This window comes from Poecilia mexicana, unplaced genomic scaffold (assembly GCF_051168715.1).
Source record: "Poecilia mexicana isolate PSO_F unplaced genomic scaffold, ASM5116871v1 scaffold_21, whole genome shotgun sequence".
NCBI classification, from domain to species: domain Eukaryota; kingdom Metazoa; phylum Chordata; class Actinopteri; order Cyprinodontiformes; family Poeciliidae; genus Poecilia; species Poecilia mexicana.
Window position 1 is genome coordinate 18,094,145 of NW_028263390.1, and position 20,773 is coordinate 18,114,917.

At 38.6% G+C, this 20,773-nt stretch overlaps 1 protein-coding gene across 8 annotated transcripts in view; it reads left to right on the forward strand.

Annotated features, from left to right (window-relative positions):
• Nucleotides 1–20,773, forward strand: part of lama2 (laminin, alpha 2) — a 157,220-nt gene that overhangs the window by 58,000 nt on the left and 78,447 nt on the right. For all 8 annotated transcript variants that reach the window (XM_088002062.1, XM_088002064.1, XM_088002063.1 and 5 more), the window contains exons 12-18: nucleotides 1,351–1,453; nucleotides 6,409–6,549; nucleotides 9,112–9,276; nucleotides 16,239–16,343; nucleotides 18,739–18,950; nucleotides 19,603–19,711; nucleotides 19,788–19,901. In XM_088002062.1, coding sequence (XP_087858188.1) covers nucleotides 1,351–1,453; nucleotides 6,409–6,549; nucleotides 9,112–9,276; nucleotides 16,239–16,343; nucleotides 18,739–18,950; nucleotides 19,603–19,711; nucleotides 19,788–19,901 — 949 coding nt within the window. The remainder of the gene's footprint in view (nucleotides 1–1,350; nucleotides 1,454–6,408; nucleotides 6,550–9,111; nucleotides 9,277–16,238; nucleotides 16,344–18,738; nucleotides 18,951–19,602; nucleotides 19,712–19,787; nucleotides 19,902–20,773) is intronic.

Sequence of the window (20,773 nt, forward strand, 5' to 3'; positions counted from 1 at the left end):
TGATCATGTATACCCATGAGATATGTGGCTCTGCATCCTGATAATTGAATGTTTCAAAAAATACATTTTGACTATTACACTTTGTTCTTAAGCCATATTACAACCAATAATTAAAATGATCACATTGTGATTTTCAAAACATATGAATTTATCCATTGAGGTATATAATATTTTATTCGCCTTTACCAAGTTAACTTTTTTTATATTTTAATTCTAGTTTTTCAATAAAAATGTAACCTAAAATGCAACAGACATTAAAAAAATAAATACATTAAATGGTCTAAAAACATACAAAGAAATGTACATAATTTCTGTCTTTGAGGAAATTAGTAATTCGTTGCAAGCTCATTTAAAAATAATTTTACACACTTATTTTTCAAAGCAGAGAGCAAACAACTTAAATAAAGAGGCCTGAAATTTGCCATGTTGGTGTTAGAGATGCATGTTTTTCCAGGTGAAAAGAAAATCGTGGCCCTCTTTTTTTAGTGGAATTAGAGAACATTTTCCAGATTTCACGAACTGTTTTTGGAGCCGTTTAATATGATGGTTGAAAAATGAATCCTGTTCAAAAACAATTCCAAGGTTGTTTTTTTTTCACAGTTATGTGAATTTAATCGGCAATTTAATCAAAGGTGACTATTTGACTACATAGTGATTCAGAGATTTTTAAGATGAAAACAATTACTGTTTCAGTTTAACTTAATTTTGCTTATTTGTCTTCAACATGTCTTTACTTTCCACTGATTACATCCTTTAGGATCCTTATAAATAAATTTAAACTGCATCTAGTGAAGAATTATAGTTTATGCTGGGAACATTTGAAGATGCGTAAGTAACTTTTACGAGCATGAATCTCAAAAATATGATAACAAATCCTGCTCTACAACCTCGATTATGTTTGTTATGCTAATGTCTTTGCATTACTTTGTAGTCAATACTGTGAGAAGCTACACTGACATCTAGCCACATTAGCATGGCCAAAGTAGTTGTGTTGTTAAAGTCTTATACTAAAATTGTTCACTTCACTTCTGTTGTATTAATAAAAAAAAACTTGCGTGTTGTTAAATTTCATACAGATATTCCAAAATAATCCAATTTAGCAGTAATGTCTTTAGGATGCAACACATTTTTAAAGTCTGATCTCTTAAGGGAGGCTGGTTACACTTTGTCCAATTTCGCTTTGTTATTGTTTTGTGACATTTTCCATACATGCCGTGTCACGAGTTTGACGTATTTAATAAATCACGGGCAGACAGTAAATATTTGCAGGGTTTACGACGACAACCAATAAAATGATTTGACAATTTTATGGTGGTTTTCTTTATTGTTGTTAAATTCATTTGTCTCCAGATGTGCTGTTGGCTATAAAGACTACCCAACCTGTGAGCGCTGTAATTGCAGAGTGGAAGGAAGCGTCAACACTGACCCATGTGTAACACCGTGTATATGCAAGGTTGGAGACAGACTCGCACACACCCTAACACACACACATTCACACTCATTATGCCAAGTACTTTGCGTTAACCTTTCTAGCCTTGCCATCATTATTTTCACCACATTAATGTTAAGTTGTAAGTAGCATACTGCGCATGTGTGAGATGTAAGGAGTGGGAGGCGGGGCTAGATCTGTGTTTTCTTCATTCTGTTGGGTGATGAGCGCGGGAGCGCATGTTGTTAACTGTTTATGGCGACCATTAAAGTGTGGATGCTAACATCAGCAGAGTGATTATTGAATCAACATTGGTAGCAGAGGATGGCCGCTGCTGAAAATTACAAAGTTCCCCCACCGTTCGACGAGAAGACGTCTTACGAAAGTTGGAAAAATGAAATTGAAATCTGGAGACTTGTTACCGACTTGGACAAAAAGAAACAGGCCCTAGCGGTTACCCTGTCGCTATCAGGAAGAGCGAGAGAAAGCGCGCTGGAAATCGCTGCGGAACACCTCAACGACGATACAGGAATGAGCGTTCTTTTAAACAAGTTGGATTCAGTGTTTTTAAAAGAAGAAAAGGATCGACAGTACGAAGCTTACACGGAGTTTGATCGGATCGACAGACGTGGCGACACGTCCATGATGGATTACATTATCGAATTTGAACGACGGTACAACAAGTTACGTAAGTTCAAAATGGAACTACCGGATGCAGTGTTAGCATTCAAGCTATTAGACACCGCGGGGCTAAACGTTAAAGACAAACAGCTAGCTCTTACCGCCTGTTCCACTGTATCTTTTGACAACATGAAATCGGCTTTGAAAAGAATCTTCGGTGATAATGTCTATCCTCCACAAGAGGGCGACTCAGCCTTTTTCACCAAATACACAGGCAAGCGTGAACGGAGTTCAAACTCAGAGCAAAGCCCAAGAACAGCTGCAGGGACTAATCCACTCGACAAATACGGGAGAAGAACTAAATGTGCAATATGTCAGAGCACTTATCACTGGGCAAAAGACTGCCCCAATAAAAGAGAACATGTGAAGCTAACAAATGTTGAGGGATCAAAAGACAATGTTGAAGAATGTAATATTACTCTGTTTTCAGACGAATTCCCATCTGACACACAGATCTTCATGGTAGAAGCTTTGGGATCTGCTGTGATTGACACTGCCTGTACAAGAACTGTGTGTGGTGAAAAATGGCTTGCAGATTATGTAAGTGGGCTGCCTCAGAGAGAATTAATAAAGATTAAAGATGAAAAGAGTGCAAGACCTTTCCGGTTTGGGGATGGAAAACTGGTGCAATCCACAAGAAAGGTGACTATTCCTGCAACAATAGGAAAAACTAAATGCAACATTGAGACAGAAGTAGTTCCAGCAGATATACCGATGCTTTTGAGCAAAACATCACTGAAGAGAGCGAGTGCTGTTTTAGACATTGCTCAAGACAAAGCAATGATGTTTGACCAACCTGTAAAACTTGAACTGACATCTTCTGGACATTATTGTGTAAACTTAAGAAAGGAAAGGATCAATAATGAAAGCCAGTTTAAACAAAGTGAGACACCAAATGATGAAGATGAAATTCTCATTGTGACAGAAAACATGACAACAAAAGAAAAAAAAACAGTACTGCTAAAGCTACATAAACAATTTGGACATGCCTCAGTTGACAGACTACAAAAGCTCTTGTCTTGCTCAGGCAACACTGATGATGAAAGCATTACAATCCTGAAGGAAATTGTAAAAAACTGTGAAATATGCATCCGGTACAGTAGAGCAAAACCTAAACCTGCAGTGGGTTTACCCATGGCTTCAACGTATAATGAAACTGTAGCTGTGGACCTACATGAGCTTGAGCCAGGTTTGTGGTATCTACATGCCATCGACCATTTTACAAGATTCAGTGCAGGGAGCATTATCACCACAAAAAGACCCAAAGAGATAGTGAAGCACTTTATTCACTGCTGGATAAGCGTTCATGGCCCACCACGCAGATTATTCACTGACAATGGAGGTGAATTTAACAATGAAGAAATAAGAGACATGGCTGAACATTTTAACATTGAGGTTAAAGCCACTGCTGGATACAGTCCATGGAGCAACGGCCTACTGGAAAGACACAATCAGATTCTCACTGAAATGCTACTCAAGGTAAAGAGAGACAACAAATGTGACTGGAAAATGGCTCTGGACTGGGCTTTGATGGCAAAAAACAGCATGCACAATGTACATGGCTACAGTCCCTATCAACTTGTTTTTGGTCAAAACCCAAACCTGCCTTCAGTTCTAATTGATAGACCTCCAGCATTGGAAACTGATGTCAACACATGGATGGGTCATCACACTGCAACACTGCATGGCATGAGAAAAGCCTTTGCTGAGGCTGAATGTTCTGAGAGGATCCGAAGAGCCCTCCGAAAACAGCTGCGACCCACAGATGACAAATATGAAACAGGAGACAAAGTCTATTATAAACGTACAGACTGTCAGGAGTGGAAAGGGCCAGGTGTGGTTATTGGCCAAGATGGTGTAGTAATATTCGTCAGGCATGGTGGAACGTATGTCAGAGTACACCAGTCTAAGCTGAGAAAAATGAATGAGACACAAGAGAAACTAGGGGAAAGCGAAAGCAAAAATCCATTTAAAACGGATGACCACCTTTCAAAGACACCAGCAGCGGTACTTGATGAAGAACATGACTTTGAAAGTGAACATGAGGAGGAGATGGCACCAACAAGCAATGAATCACTTGGTGTTGCAGAAAACAGTGAATCCTCCTGTGATCCAGTACAACCTGAAGGGGATGGTCTTCCACTGACACACACAACTGTAAGTGAAGGAATAAAACTAAAAGCTGGACAAGGAATTAAATACACAGACAAAGAAACAGGTCAAAAATATGCTGGAAAAATAACAAGCCGTGCAGGGAAAGCCAGTGGGAAACACAAAAACTGGTACAACTTAGAATATACTGAGCCAGAGGAAATTGCTGGATCTAAAGGATCCATTGATATGGGACAAGTAAGCAACCTTGAAGTGGTTGAAAATGTCAAGACCAATACTAACAACAGAGATGAAATATTAGTAGTGAACGAGGATATTTTCTCACACGCTAAACAAACTGAACTTGAGAACTGGAAAAGAAACAATGTATTTGTGGAGGAAAAAGATGAAGGTCAGAAATGCATATCAACGAGGTGGGTGTGCACACTCAAGAAAACACAAGTGGACATAGTACCCAAAGCTAGACTGGTTGCAAGAGGCTTTGAAGAAATTAACATTCAAGAACTTCCTAAGGATTCACCCACTTGTTCCTCTGAATCTCTAAAGATGGTTATAGCTGTTATATGCCAAAATAAGTGGAAGCTGAACTCTATGGACATCAAAGCAGCCTTTTTGCAAGGTAAAGATTTAACACGGGATGTGTATCTCCGTCCACCTCAAGAGGCAGAGAGCGAAGGAATCGTATGGAAGTTAAATAAATGCGTCTATGGCTTAGCAGATGCTTCCTTGTTCTGGTACAACAAAGTGAAAGAAACCATGCAGAAGCTGGGAGGAACTGTGTCAAAAGTTGATCCAGCTGTCTTCTACTGGCAAGATGATTTCTGTAAGGTGACAGGAGTCCTTGCATGCCATGTAGATGACTTTGTATGGGGTGGTTCAGACATGTTTTCTTCAGCTATTATCCCCCAACTGAAAACTGCTTTTCAAGTTGGAAGAGAAGAACATAACAGCTTCAACTACATTGGAATGGAGGTTCATTCTCTGCAGAATGAAATCAGAGTACAACAGCGTGCATACATTAAAAACCTACAGCCCATTCCTATGGATCCCATCAGAGCACCACAGCGGGAGGCTCCATTAACAGACACAGAAATGGACATGTTAAAATCCAAGATTGGACAGATTCTGTGGGTAGCAAGACAGAGCAGACCTGACATCATGTGTGACATATCTATCTTGGCGTCAAACACAAAACATGGTACAATTCAAACATTACACTCTGCAAACAAACTGATCAGAAAACTTAAATCTGAGGAAGTTACCCTTAGATTCCAGTGCTTAGGAGACAGCAAATACCACAAGCTAGTGGTGTTCAGCGATTCCTCAATGGGAAACCTCTCAGATGGAGGGACACAAGGAGGACATTTTGTCATGCTGATGGGAGAAGATGGAAAATTTTCACCCATATGCTGGCAATCCAGACGGATTAGGAGAGTGGTACGTAGCACGTTAGCTGGAGAGACTTTAGCACTAGCAGATGGGATTGATAGTGCTGTCTTTCTTACTACACTCTATTCAGAGCTCATGGTTGGTGATGGCACGCGCAACATCCTACCCATTACCTGTGTAACGGACAACCATTCCCTCCTTGATGCTGTCAAATCCACAAAATGTGTAACTGAAAAGAGACTCCGGCTTGAGATCAGCAGCATCAAAGAACTTATGGGTTCTGGGACAATTCAGGAAATCATATGGACACCTACCAAAGACCAACTTGCCAACTGCTTAACAAAAGTGGGGGCGTCTGCTCTTGGACTGCTGAGAGCCCTAAGTGAAGGGAAATGGCAATTTAAAGATTAAAACAAACAAAAGACTACTGTTCCTTACATAAGTTAAGTTCAAGTAAATGGAGTTAAAATAAGTAAAGTTAGAATGCTAAAATTTCTTTAGCCTGTTACGTGTTCTTTAAAGAAAGAAGGGAGATTGTTAAGTTGTAAGTAGCATACTGCGCATGTGTGAGATGTAAGGAGTGGGAGGCGGGGCTAGATCTGTGTTTTCTTCATTCTGTTGGGTGATGAGCGCGGGAGCGCATGTTGTTAACTGTTTATGGCGACCATTAAAGTGTGGATGCTAACATCAGCAGAGTGATTATTGAATCAACAATTAACACTGCAGTGGCGTGCCTTTTGCCCATATCTGAGAACAGCTCATAAACTCTGTTCCATGTACTTCTTTTCTGTGTGCAGGAAAATGTTGAAGGAGAGAACTGTGATCGGTGTAAACTTGGTTTCTACAATCTGCAACAAGATAATCGACGTGGCTGTGAGAAGTGTTTCTGTATGGGTATCGCAAGCCAGTGCTCTTCTTCAACTTGGAACTTTGAGAATGTAAGCAATTTTTACATGTTCACATCCTTCTCTGTTTAATGGATGAAGGATATGATGAAATGGCCTGAAACAAGGAGCTAGCAACAAGTCTCTTCCTGTAAACAAACAAACAAAAAAATCACACCCCGAAAGTTGCGTTTGTCCCAAAAAAGTCTGTGCATAATGGTGTTGTGCCACTATTAAAAAATGTATCACTTGAGTGGAAATTATTTTGAAAAAAGCAATTTTTCAATCTGCTCACATTCGTCTAAGCTTGTTTAAAATTTAAAAATTACCTTTTACTTTGAATATATTTTGTTCAAAATGCTTTTAATGTTTGGGTGAAGTATAAAAATGAAAAAAAAAACTGTTGAAGTAATTTATTCTGGGTATCTAGAAGCATTTTTATTATATATATATATAATTAGACACAAAAGTATTGAAACGTTGCATATTAAAGTTGAGGTGCAGAGATGATCACTCTTCTTGGTCCATTTCTGAGAGTCAACTCCCAAAGCAAAGATTAAATTGCAGCTGACGTAGAAGCATTTACCGAAAACATGGATGGACATTTTCTAAAACTCAGAGAAGATTGCATCTCGTTGTCAAACACAGAAGTAGATCATAAATCAAGGCCAATATATGGGCAGAATGTGGACCTGATGGTTCAAAAAGGCCGCTGACGTTTTGTAGTGCCTAATTAAAAAGTCAGATTGGAAAATGATTTGTTTTTGTTTTGTCAAAAGCATTTAAGCATATGTGTACTTGCAATTCCCCTTTCTCCAAGCACAAGACCTGCTTGTCCGGCATATTCCAGACTGAGTCAGAAGCACAGGTCTTGAACTGAGTTGGAGTCAGAATCATGTTTCTGATGTGGTTAAATAAAACTGAAAAATCAGTATCTGTAATTGTTCCAACGGTAACAGCAAACCAATCAATAGATTAACTAGAGATCTGTTTTCAAACTCAATTGAGGAGTATATTAATAATAGATATTATAACAGAATCCATGGCTTCATTCAACATTTACAGTATTGGCACATGAACATGCTGTTTGGGGAATTGTTTGCAAGCAATGATGTGTAGGGTTGAGGTCAACCAGGGTCAACCCTAACCTTGTTGTCACCGATGGTAAAATACTTACCCTAGTGACAACAAAACAAACCCAGAATTGGAGGAATAAGACTCAGAATTGTTAACTCTGTTAAGATTTCCAGATTCTGTGTAATTCAAGGTCTAAGTGAAAGAATCAGTCATTAGAGTACAGCAAAAAATAAATAAATAAAAAGGGGAGAAAGTAGGGTGCAAGTGAAAGGCAAGGTGAAGTGCAAAAACTGTTGTGGAAAGAGTTTAGAGAGGTAAGACAAGAAGACAAGCCTGGGAAGGAGAAGACAAGAGGCAGCAGGGAGGAGAGGGGTGAAGCAAGAGCAAAAGAGTTTTAACTGACAGGTGGGGTGGGACAGGGGGAAGAGGAGATGCTGACAGGATGACAGCTCTGATTTAGATACTGATAGTGAGTGTGTGTGTCGGTGTGTGCGTGTGCCTGTGAGTGTGTTCCAAAGGGGAAGCCAAGGTTAGGTTAATTGTAAAGACACGTGTGTGTTTGGCTGGCTCTGGCACTCACACACGCACACACACGCACACACACACACACACACACACACACACACACACACACACAGAGATGCACACCATCAGTCAAGTGTTTGGGGGAAGAAGAAAAAAAAAACCTTTTTCAAGGTGTCAGTTTGTAGCTGACATGTGACAGATGTACAAAACAAATAAAGGTGTTTCTTATTTATAGCGTGCATTGTGCAAAGGTGCATTAAACCGACAAACAAATGGAATATATTTTTGTAGTATTGACATTCGTGTCGCAGTTTGTTTTACGTCCGGCCTTGGGAACGGAGCTCGGATGATACGAGAGCCAATCTAGTTGAACATTCACAGCGTTGTCAGTTACAGTTGTATGGAGCATCAAATTAAGACCATCCACTGGGCTTTATAATTAAGCTCAAGGGATTAAAAAGCCTGGCTCCACTCTACACGACTTAAATATGCTTTCAGCTGAATGCCGCCGATCAGGTGACAACAAACAACTTACTTCTACTGAAGTACGAGGGTCAGATCTTTTTAAAAGGCAAAAATATATTCTTAATTACTGCTTGGATATTATCAAATGTTAATATCTGCTTTATTTTTGGTGCACTAACAAAGGTTGCATTATCTCTTGTACGTCGTTTGAGTCACCTGACAAAATAGAAAAGTATTTTGTGTGACATGGAGTTTAATTAACACATCATTTTGACATTTATACATAAACTGGATGAAACGTTTTATTGTAAATGTACAGCTGATCATCATGCTGTCTGGTGAGGCTGCTGGAAACTTCCAATGATAAAAACTTGAAATTGAAAGCTGGCCTCTTTGTAAAACCTCGACTTGGGAGGAAAGGGTGCAATCCAGCAAAAGCCCTCTCACGAAAATGACTTCAATTATACTGAGCAATTAGAGTAAAAGAGTTGTCTGAAGAATAAAGTAAATGACCTCTTTCTCTTCTGTGTGTGGTTGCTCTGTTTTCAGGTGAGCACTCTTGCTGGCTGGCATCCTGTTGGAGAGACAGGAGGGAGGGTGTGGTCTGTTCACAGAGAGACGCCTTCATATCTGACCATCAGACATTCGGATGTTGTGAACGATCTTGGCTCCGCCTACTACTGGAACGCACCTGAGATATATCTTGGAAACAAGGTTAGACTCTGTTTTCCTGTACTATCGCGTACCTTCTGTGTTGCTAATGATGTTTGTGTTATGGACTTGTTTTCGCTGCCGTGTTGTTTGGCAGAATTAACAATGCTGCTCCCGTCTGTCCTGTTAACTTCGAACCATCTGTAAAAAGATTTCCCAAATAATGTTATTATACTGTTCAACTAGACCAGACACACACTCTCGATATGAATGTGCGCTCCTCTGTCACATCAGCGTCGTGTTTCATTTGAGTAACTTTTGCTTAAAAGCATTCCTTAGCAATTAAGGTTACGCTCTCATCGTTTTACAAATGGATAATGAAAACAACAGTGAAAACATGTAAATGCTCCTATGATGCTGCATCATTAGCCTTGAATGCGTAAACACATCCAATTTGTGGTCTCAAAATAATGCCTCCTGGGTGGATATCTGCTGAGAATACCCCCCGCTGGGACGCTCACCTCCCTCCCAGGCCTTCTTCTCTGGATCAGCTTCTTCTAATGTCGACCGTTTGATTTTGCGCCGGGGTTTTCTCTGGGTGCGATTGGACTTTTATCACTCCAGCTGGTAAATAGCTGCAGACCACGTTTCTGAAGTTGTTGGCCTACTACCACAACAACAGACCGACTGTGATGTTTGTGTGTCGTGGCTTAGAGGGATCTACCGCTGAATTTCATTACATTGCGCCCTGCAGGCCTGGCTTGTCATCTCACTTCTTTGTCTAAGCGTCGATTCCTCCCTCCCCCTAACCATCCCACCATCCCAGCCTCTTTTCATCGGCCCTGCTCCTCTAACTCTTACTCCATCTCTCCAGGACTCCCATTTTTCACCTTGCTGTTCCTAAATCACCTCCCTCCACCCCCTTCCCCACCTCGGCTCTCTTGTCTGCCTCTTTCTCTATCTCTCTCACTTGCTTTGTGTCTCACGGGATAAACAGTGTTTCGCCTGTTGAACTCAATAATCAACTGTTTTTCTCTTAGCGCCCGCACACATGCAGTCGGCGAACGCGCAGCCACACACAGTTGCGCTCGCACAGACTCCCAGGTCTACATAAGTCAGATAATGATGTGTTTTGGGGGCATTAGGGATGGCGGAGCAGAACCGCATGCCTCCAAACATGGGAAACAAACAAATTGCCGTAGTGTGTGTGTGTGTGTGTGTTTGCGTGTATGCATCCATGTGCGCGCAATCGCTGGAAGCGTTGTATGCTCGTACTGTATGAAAAAGCAATTCTTTGCTCCATTCTGATTACGTTACAGAGATGGATGCTCTTTGACTTGATGCGACTCTTTCACACACAGTGGAACGTCATTTTAGTGTGTGTCATTGGAAGTGACAAGCTGTGCTTGTTATAACAAGCCAGCAGTTGACGTAAAAGAAAGTAAATGTGTGTGTGATAATGTTCTGCATGGTCTCCAGCTTTATTAATGCAGTGAATGCTCCTGCTCTGTGGCTGCTCGTCCGACCAGAAGCATTTCCCACTCATGCTCGCCGAGCATTTTATTGCCAATGTTGGCCCAAGGACCGCTCATCCACAAAGATGGTCGTTCTCATCTTTAAAGAGCGCGCTGTTAAAAGAATATCCATGCCAGGTTTAGAGTTTGTTTGACAGCAGTGAGGCCATAAGCGGAGTTCAATTTAGAAAGCCAAAAATAACTGTAAGATGTTATAAAATGAGAGGTAGCATCCTTTATTTTTTTGCTATGTTTCTACTTTCTCAGCGTAGCTTTGTTAATTTTAATGATCTATTCAGATATATGCATGCATTCCCACACGTATTTGGTTAAACGTCCCCTTGCAAAATGTAACTTGATAAAACATTTTTTCATGAAAACGTCTCGCCTAATTTTGGCTGGAAATCTTCCCAAATGAGCTCCACCAACTCTGCTGAGTCATCAAATATCCAGGCAGAAATTTAACCAAAAAAAATGTTCAATAGCGAAACATCAAATTTGCTTGAGGTGCAACTTGCAAAGGGACATTATATCAAGTCTGACGATAAAATCTAATTCATAAGGCCGTGTCTTTAAATCTGCATAATCTTTTGAAACTTTCTGTAACCTTTGAGGAAAATGTATTTTTATCGACGAATTTTATACTCATTATAGAACAAATGCTTCACGTCAGGAGAGTGTAATTCTGGTTTTAAGTCCCTGGGCCCAAAGTAAATAGGATAATACTAGTACAGAATTTACAGCAGCCTTCAGCAGCTGTCAATTTCGAACTTTTCTGCATCCATCATATTTGGCGATTTAAAACCCGACTCGTGGTCAAGACAGATGAAAGCTGCAGAGACACTGAATCCTCATCATTTGGAGAAACACAGTGCCAGAGTCAGGCAGAAACAGAGCACTGGAAGGTTGAGAAATAGAGATAAAGTGGTGATGGATGGACATAGACAGAAGAGAAATACTCTTTCCTGACACATGATGAAAAAACACAATGTGCTGGAACTCGTGTCCAAACACACAACTCGGCTTGCAGTTCATTTTCTCCAAACCTTATCAATAACTTTTCTTCTGGACCTTTGGGGAAATGTTTCTATTGCATTTGTTTTGCTGTTAAGCTAAATATGGTTCACGTTAAAATATCTACTGTGCAAGATGCATCATAGCTTTTACTAAGCTGCAGTTGTAATCTTTAAAGAAATGGAATAAACATAGATGATATAAGAGCAGTTTTTTATGATGCAGCTCATCAGCCTTGGATTGCATAAGATAATTAGATTTATTTATTTTTTTCTTCATTTTTAGTTGCATAGGTTGAAAAAGTACCATTTAAAACTGGAGCATTTTAATAATGATGATTATTTTTAAACTAGTAAGAATTTTAAAGGTAAAAAAGGCTCGGTTTAAAATCCATCAGTCATCTTTTGATTTAGGGTAAAGTTTAAAAATGTTAAAGGTCATCCTTCTCTTTCATTGTTCTGGCCATAATGGTTTTCCCCAGAAGGATTTGTCATTTCCAGGTAAGGAGCTAAATTTTGGAAGAGGCTACCGATCCCCTTCTTGATCAGTAGCCTCTCAGTCCATGGTTGCATACATGCATACATAAACACATAACTCAGCTGTAAAGTTTCTTTTGTGAGCTTCTTCAAGTAAGATTCACAACACGCTTCTGCAACTGACTTTCAAGACCCAGTGGTCCGTGGGAGTGCAGAACAATAATTGATTGGCTCTAAGACGACACTGGGAGCAAAAAAAAAAATGAGCTGCTCTTAGTCTTCAATTGAAATGAGATGTGCATACTGAGTTACAGTTCCTCTAACCTTCTCTCATCTGCCTCCTGCAATAATGATCGTGCTGTAGTCCTGCGCACACCCACTTCAAAGTGCGACATTGTTTTTAAGCTTGTTTTTTAAGTTGCACCACCTGCATCACTTGACGCTGCATAAAACGTCACAGTCAATACAAAGTTTATATAACATTCGTAAAGTGAGCACCACCAAAAGTATTTTGAATAATTCATCCAACCAAACAAACTACCAGATAAAAATAAAACCATCTCTTCGTGATTTTATGGATCTGACATGTTCATATGTTAATGTACTTTCAGAAAAAGAAAAAAAAAAAAAGCTTCTCTTGCAATGATCCATCAATAATCAAACTTACATTTACAAAGTCGTAAACCAGCCAAAACTGGCTGCAGATTTTTCTTTTAGTGACTTTACAAAAGAAAGATCTACAAGGCTAAAATTGGCAGAATGTGTGTGAAAAGCAAACGGGCTCACAATCAGACTTACAGCTGCAGGATGGTGAACTATAAAGTATGATAGTTGGGTTGAGTCTTTAAAGGATTCATGAAAATGGTTGAGATTTTTCTTTAACATAACGAAGATGTCAAAGAGTTGGTTGTGCACTTCTTAGTAAAGTCAGATATGAATTATTCCTTTAAAAGGGAAAAAAGTAAGATTTGAGAATGGCATGTTCAGTTCCCTGATGTGAATCCAATAGAAAATTTATGGGAATTGAATATCAAGGTACAAACATAAGAACATCAGGACCGTTCTTCTAAACAATTTGAATCAGAATCGTTTGGAAGAAAGGCTCAAAATCGCACATGTAACAGATTCAGCTATGTTTTATCTTTTCCAAATGGACTATTTTATCGAGGACCAAACCAGCTCAAGAACAATGTTGGAGGCAAAAGTCCAGTTTGTGCTTTCATTTTTCATGAAATTAAATGATTTACCCTAACATGAGTCAAAGATGTAACTTTTTATAGACGGTAAAATTACATTTTGCCCCACATTTTTTAACTGCAGGTTATCCTTACTGCCTTATTCTCCCCATGGCATCAAAATGAAGCATGAATCTGCCCTTTTCAGAATACCAACTCTAAAATGAGGATGGAGTCATACTTTGTAGGTCATTAAACTTTTGACTTGGTTATGTAAAGTTATGGAAAAGTTATATTGCATCAAGGCTCTGCTGGGAACCCCAGAGGAATAGTGAGGTGGATAGTGACTCATTTTTTACTCCTCCTCTCACTTTCCGTGTCAAACCCACTCCTTGGCATAGGCAGTAAATTAAATATCAGAAGTTTGTATTTCTAGCACCTTCCAAGCAAAAATATATATTTTTTCCTTATTTAAGATAGTTTTGGAAAGATTAATTTTTGCTCTACAGAGTCCCTGTAACTTAATGTGGTAAAACATCTATTTCACAATTTTATTTTTTTGTTATTGGCAATCTTTGTGTTGTGATTACTTTTCTCCCTTCCTCCCACATGTTGCATCAGAATAAGCTGTTACTCATAGCCAGTAATAAAGGAGTCACTTTAATGAAAACTCTTTGTTACAGTTCGAAGAGTGTGGATTATGACTTCCTTTTCTCCTGACCACTAGTAGAGTTAATAACAGGCTTATCTTACTCACAGGGGTGCATCTGACCAATGTCTGTTACAGCAAAAGTGTTTATTCTACGATCGTTTTTGCTACCCATAATTCCGTTCTCTCCTGCTGTGCTTTTTTTTTATTATTGGTTTGTCGTTTCCTCAATTTCCTTTCTTTATTTCTTCTGCAAGGGCGAAATTGGTCACTCATGTTGCTATGAAAAAGCTTCGAATGTTGACTGGAATTCAAGAGATGGCATCAAGAAAAATTAGTTTTCTGACAAATATCGAGTGTTTCAAAGAAAGTAAATTAGAAAAGTTAGAATCCATTGGAGGTTTGGGAACCACCTGAAAAAAATACCGTCTTTAGGTTACGGAAGAGACTTTTTTTTCTCAAATGTGTTAAAGTTTTAGAGATTTAGTGATGATAAAAAACATGATGGTCTTAAACTAAAATCAAGAAGATATTTATCAACATATTTTTGGTAAAATCAATTATTTTCCCTTTTGCAGCAAGTTTCAATGAGTGTGTGTTTCTATTGTGCAGAATGTGCTGGAGTTGCCCAGTCAAAATCCTCACATAAATCCAATTTAGTCTTTGGCAAGAGTTACATTTTGCTTTCTATGTTCACTATCCAGTCTGACCAAACCTAATCTATTTTGAGAAGGTCAGTGGGCAAAAATCTAGTTTTTAGAGCTGCAAAACTGAATACATTTTCATGCCACCGCTTCAGATTTAGGTTATAAAAAGATTGGAAAATCTTTGGGGATTTTTTTCCACTGTGCATTTATGCACTGATTTGTGTTGGTCTGTCACATATAATCCCAATAAAATACTTGATTTGTGGGCATAATCTGAAAAAAAAAAAAAAAAAAAAAAAAAAAAGATTCAAGGGGTGGAATCAATTATGATGCATAATTTTGCATTACGACTGCTGTTTTGCCGCAATAATAGAAAAAGTTTAAATGCTTTGTCATACTTCAGCTTAGATAATGACAAAAGCAGGTCAAGCAGCAGAGGTGTTAGAGAAGTGGGGGCTGCAGAGTGTAAGTTTATGCTATTATTTTACTGTCCTCTGGGGTCCAAATCTGTAAATTGAGGTAGATCAAGAATAAGTGTTATTGAATAAATACTTCCACCGTAGCACCCCTGCAGGCCTTCCTGGAGTGTGTGCGTGCGTGTCCGTGTGTGTGTCCGTGTGTGTGTCCGTGTGTGTGTGCGCTCAGGTCAGCTGCCAAATGAGTGATTCCCTCATCCTACTTTAAAAAGTGTGTGTAATGATGCAGAATAGCGGAGGTTTATGGAGACATTATGCCTACGTTTTACTTCTTCACTTACTCTCTCAAGGACCATTTCTTTATCTTTCTCTCCCCCTTTCCAGAGTGTCCCCTTCTCTCAGTTTTATAGTGGCATTATTATCTCACTCCCCCACCCTTTACTGCTCAGGATGGAGCAGAATAATAAATTTCAGGATCATGCCGATGCAGCGTTTCTCCAGCTCAAGCTCCTTTTGTGGTGTCAACAGAAAGGGTGCAAAGAAACACCGTTGGACAACAAAGGCTGTGCTGAATACCTTTTCTCTGCAACTTTTTTAACATTTCAAAATCATATTGGCTTAGAAACAGATTTTGATCAGATTGGTGTATATCAGGAAGTTTGCCTAATTAGATGCTATTTGAAAATCACATGCTAGGACTGTTGTAAAACTCATTAATCACAAGGGTAAATTATAAGTTTTAATTTAATTGAACCTGAGTTATTCTAAATGATAAATTCCATCAGCCTTCAACATACACAGGTTGAAAGTTTTGAGTAATCGAAGCCAGTACTTTGTTGTATTTTGTTGTTTTTATGGGAAAATAAAATATAGGGAAAGCTGATTACAGCAATAGCTCCATCCGTGGTTCAGTCCAATAAGGAGAAATCCTGCAAATAAAATCATTAGGACAAGAGTACTTTAAAAAAAAGTGCAAATAAACACAATTCCTGGACCAGACTTTAACCTCTAGCATTATAAAAAAAAAAAAAAAAAAAAAAAAAGATCAGAAAATAAGCACAACCACTTCGATGAATTAAACTCCAAGTAATTGTGACCTGTACCTGTTGTTCTTTATTGCTTGCGTCTCCTCAGGTTGCAGCCTATGGAGGTGATGTGACGTTCACGGTGTCATACAAGACAAATCAACAGGAGCAAGTGGCCATCAGAGTCACCTCAGAGCCCGACCTCATCATAGAGGTAAGTCGGAAAAGTTGAAAAACTTTGAAACATTTGCACACCAATATTTAATAAAGAGCAGGTTTCCTACACATGGACTGGAAATCAAGACTTTTTCCTGTGTGAATTTAGCTTATTGTCAAACATCCGTTTAAATTCCAAGTAATTGAGGAGTACATTCATACATCAGACAGCCAAAAGCAGCATTAAAAACAGTTAGCGTTTTTTGTTTTGTAAAAAGAGCTTTCATGACACCATCAACTTTAACTGTACGGCGCCATCTACATTTTTTATAATAACTGTAGAAATATTTTAAATATAGCCTCCAGTTTAAGTGTGATTATACATGTGAGGCCTTTTTGACTAAATTGAGTCAAAAAGCAATGCAAGGTACAGCAAGGTGTACTGTGTTCATTTATAAGTATCTCATGCAACACACTGAAGGAGGAGGAAAAAAAGAGACTGACACTGAATGGCCTGTTTGCGAAAAGTTCACATAACCCAAGAAACTCCTGTGCATGTGTAATTTATTTGTGTCCTTTCTTTACCCACTGGCTTTAACAGGGGTGATCATTGAATAATGCAGCAAAAAAAAAAGAGGTGGTAGAAAACAGACATGCACACAGACACAAAAACAGCCACGGCATGCAGAGAAGTGCTGAACTGAGCAATAAAAAATGCAGATGGAGTATTTCCTACCTTCTTTTTTATAATGAGCAGGTTGCAGTATGATGCATGGCAGCAATAAGCAAAGCACTTATCCTTATCACTAAACAACACTGCAAGTGTGTGCCAAATCTGAGAACGACAAACAAACGAGCATAAAAAGCAAAGAGAAAAACAAATGAACTGCATAAAAGCGGTGGAATTGTTTTGTATTTCAGAAGACAAACATTTATCTGCCCAATATATCAGGTCTTCAACACTAATTTATGCCATGCCCTTATTTATATCATGAAATTATTATAAAATTAAACTGTAAAAAGTACAACAATTATTTTAAAGCTTGACGCTTTAGATCAAGCTAAGGTTTGGATTTATCGAGTCTATCTTTTTATCTTTCAGTCCTTCAATCTGGAGGTGTTGTTTAAATTTAACTTGGGATTTAACTCGGAAGTGGGTGAAAATAAATTGAATTAAGACATAGTAATAAGCAAACTAATGCGAGTAATGAAACAAAAGACAAAATATAAAAACAATTAAAAAGACGTAGAGAAACGCAAAAAAGAAAAGGGCAAGATGAAGAGGGGCAAAACAGTGAGCTTGTTATTTAAAGCCATGTCAGTGCGGATGGAATGGAAGGAGGAGGAGAAGAGGACAAGTATCGGTCTTGTTGTCAACAAAAAGCCTCTTCAGTGATGAACCACCTACACACCGTCAGCCAACTTTCCCCCCTCTTAACCATCTCTTCATCAGCCTTTTGTCTCATGTTTTTCTGTTTTTTTTACCATCACTGTTTACTCTGCATATCTGATACAAGCTCTATGGTGTTGATTCTTTTCTCTCTCTCTTGCTTTGATTTTTGTCTTATTTCATTATGCTCAAGTCTTCTGTAGAATTAGCATAAGGATGATTTTTATCAATTGCCCCCTTAAAGTTGCTTTCAAGATGACGAGTTAAAAAGAAACGGGCCGTTTGCAATAAACTGAGATAACTGTTGATCATGTAATAGTCAAAATTAACCACTTTTAATGACGATTAGCCACGTGAAAGGAATAGATTCAAAGAGTTGAGCTAAAGAACATGCTACATTTACTTTTAAATGTAGTTTTGTCCTTACCTTAGCTAGCTTGCTGAATGAAGAGCTGGAAATCAGAGTTTTGCTTTTAATGAATGCATTGAAATTAGGGACTACTGTTTGGATCTAATGACCAAATGTGGATTTCTCTGTGAACAATTGCGTCACACGTAACTGAATAATCTGAAATAATGGAATTTCAAATTAATATAGTGTAAAATCAACATCTGGAAGAAAAGCAGTCCTAGATTTTGTTTAAAACTGTTTTTTTTCTGGAGCAACGTACTGCTGTCTTTGCATCTTTCACTCCTGCAGCTGCTTTCTCTGCTATGACCTACTCCTCCTTTTTTCCATTAAATAGGTTTTCTTTAATGGCTTATTGGTGTAATTGCTCCCTCCTCCCCCATTGGTTGTTGTCACTCAGTTAGTTACTACATGCCATTGATCCATGGTCAACAAGAGATGGTCAGATACAAGGTCTTGACTCAGCTCATTTGCATTTAGTCCATGCCGAATGTCAATAGCAACTGAAGCTCATTACCTAATGACACATCATTCACCCTGTTTGTTTTTTTCTTTAGGACTAGCTCTAATAGAATGAGACTATTTTACAGCAGACACAGAGAAACGTCCAAGTACATTTGCGACTGCTGTATTTTCTGTTTCTCTTTCCATCAGGGAGGTGGAATGAAGCTTATAGACAACAGGTTTGGCCAGCCAGTGTATCCGTCGTCTACCAGCACCAAACACGTTGTTCTCCTTCCTGAGAACTTCCTGGTTTCGGAGACGGGACAGACGATCAGCAGGAGAGATTTCCTGTTAGTGCTGGCCAACGTGACGAGTTTAATGGTGCGGGCCTCATACAGCACGGAAACCAGCGCTGTCTACAGGTCGGAAGAGCACCCACTCGGTTATTGTGTAATAATAACATATAATAACATGAAATACATGATCATCATTAGTGTGTTTTAGAAGAGACTGTTTATATCTGTAATTACATTCTTGAATGCTTGACCATGCTCAGTTCTTTGTACCAGAAGTACAGGAGCGCATTAGCTTCTTCTAGGAAGTTCTTCATTAATAAAAGAAATGAGCTCATTCACCCTGTTAAACTGGCAGTAAAAATGTATGTTAGTAGACTTTAATCAAACAGCAAATAGTTTCCAACAATTAAAATTAATCTTGGATACTGCATCATTGTACTGGTGATTAAAGCCAAGGCACAAAATCCTGCAATAAATCCCACAGTGTGCAGGAAGTTTATTCTGCTACTAATTGGGTTTGTTCATCCTCCATCTATGCAGATGAGCAAACAAATGATTAGTTTTACTAAATTAAGATGCTCATAAAGTCTGTAGCTGTTCTTCAGTATTGTCTCCAAACAGAGATTTTCTTTTGCAACATTTTTTTATTGCTTTTAGATTAGCATAAAAGCTTTTACACTAAACTGACTAAAGAACTGCTTTATTATATTGCCATTGGTAGATGGATTGCCAAGAGAAATATGCTTCATTGTTTCATCTTTTTTTGTATTCTGTGCAGGCTCCACTCATTCTCAATGCAGGTGGCAAATCCTTTGGCCACTGGAAAGAGAGCATCAGCTGTAGAAAAGTGCGCCTGTCCCCCTGGATATGGAGGATTATCCTGTGAGGTAAACACACAAGTCGTACACACGGCTTGAACTGCACATAAAACTGCAAATTCACTTTTGAAATGTTTTGTTTCAGACGTGCCGTCCTGGTTTTCGGCGAGTCCACGGCAAACTGTATAACGGCATGTGTGAACCATGCCGCTGTCATAGACACAGCTCAGATTGCCATGAGTTCACAGGACATTGCCTGGTAAGGTTATTAATAAACTTAACATCTCTTGTATTTTTGTGTATTTATTATGCAACAGAAAAGCAAAGGATTGTTATGCTCAAGTTTTCTTTTGTTAACGGACACAAATGAGAGATAATTTGGTAGCAATTTCCTAGCAAATGTTCCTCATTGTTTAGGAGCAACCCCAAAAGTTTGGGATATAAAGTTTAGGTCTGTAAAAGAGCCACGGGACTATAAAAGGTCATCACCCTCTCCTACTCAAACCTACAAACGTTTCATATTTAAACACCAAGTTTGGAAAACACAAACTTTCATGCATTTCATAAGGATTTCCTATGATAGAGCAGCACAAAATGGATCATATTTAAGCGAAAAGAAAAGTGTAAAAGGTTAGCAAAATTCTTTGCAAATAAATTAGCATCTACAAAGTGGGGCATTCATTTGTTTTGTTTTTTTTCCTGCAACTACAGCTGTAAGTCTTTTGGGTATTCTCCACCAACTTTGCACATCTCTGCCAGCTAATATATTTACTCATTCTTCCTCACAGAATATCTTACGATAAAATAAGATTTAATTGTGTCCTTAAACAGTACTGTTCAAGTGATGCTGCAAATTTTCAGTTGCGTATAGGTCTAAGCAACAAGGCAATTCAAAGTGTTTATTTTTTTTAAATAAAGAAGAAGAAGAAAAAAACAAGCAAAACATTAAATTGCAGTAAAATAAAAGAAATAGATGGCAGGTTAAAAATAGAATACAGTTTATGACGTTCCAGTTGTTATTAATGAAAGGCAGCTCTAAATAAATGGGTCTTTAGCCCTTTTTTTTAAGGAACTCTGTTTTTCAGCAGTTTTGCAGTAAAATTTCCACCATGCCACTTAAATTACAACTCG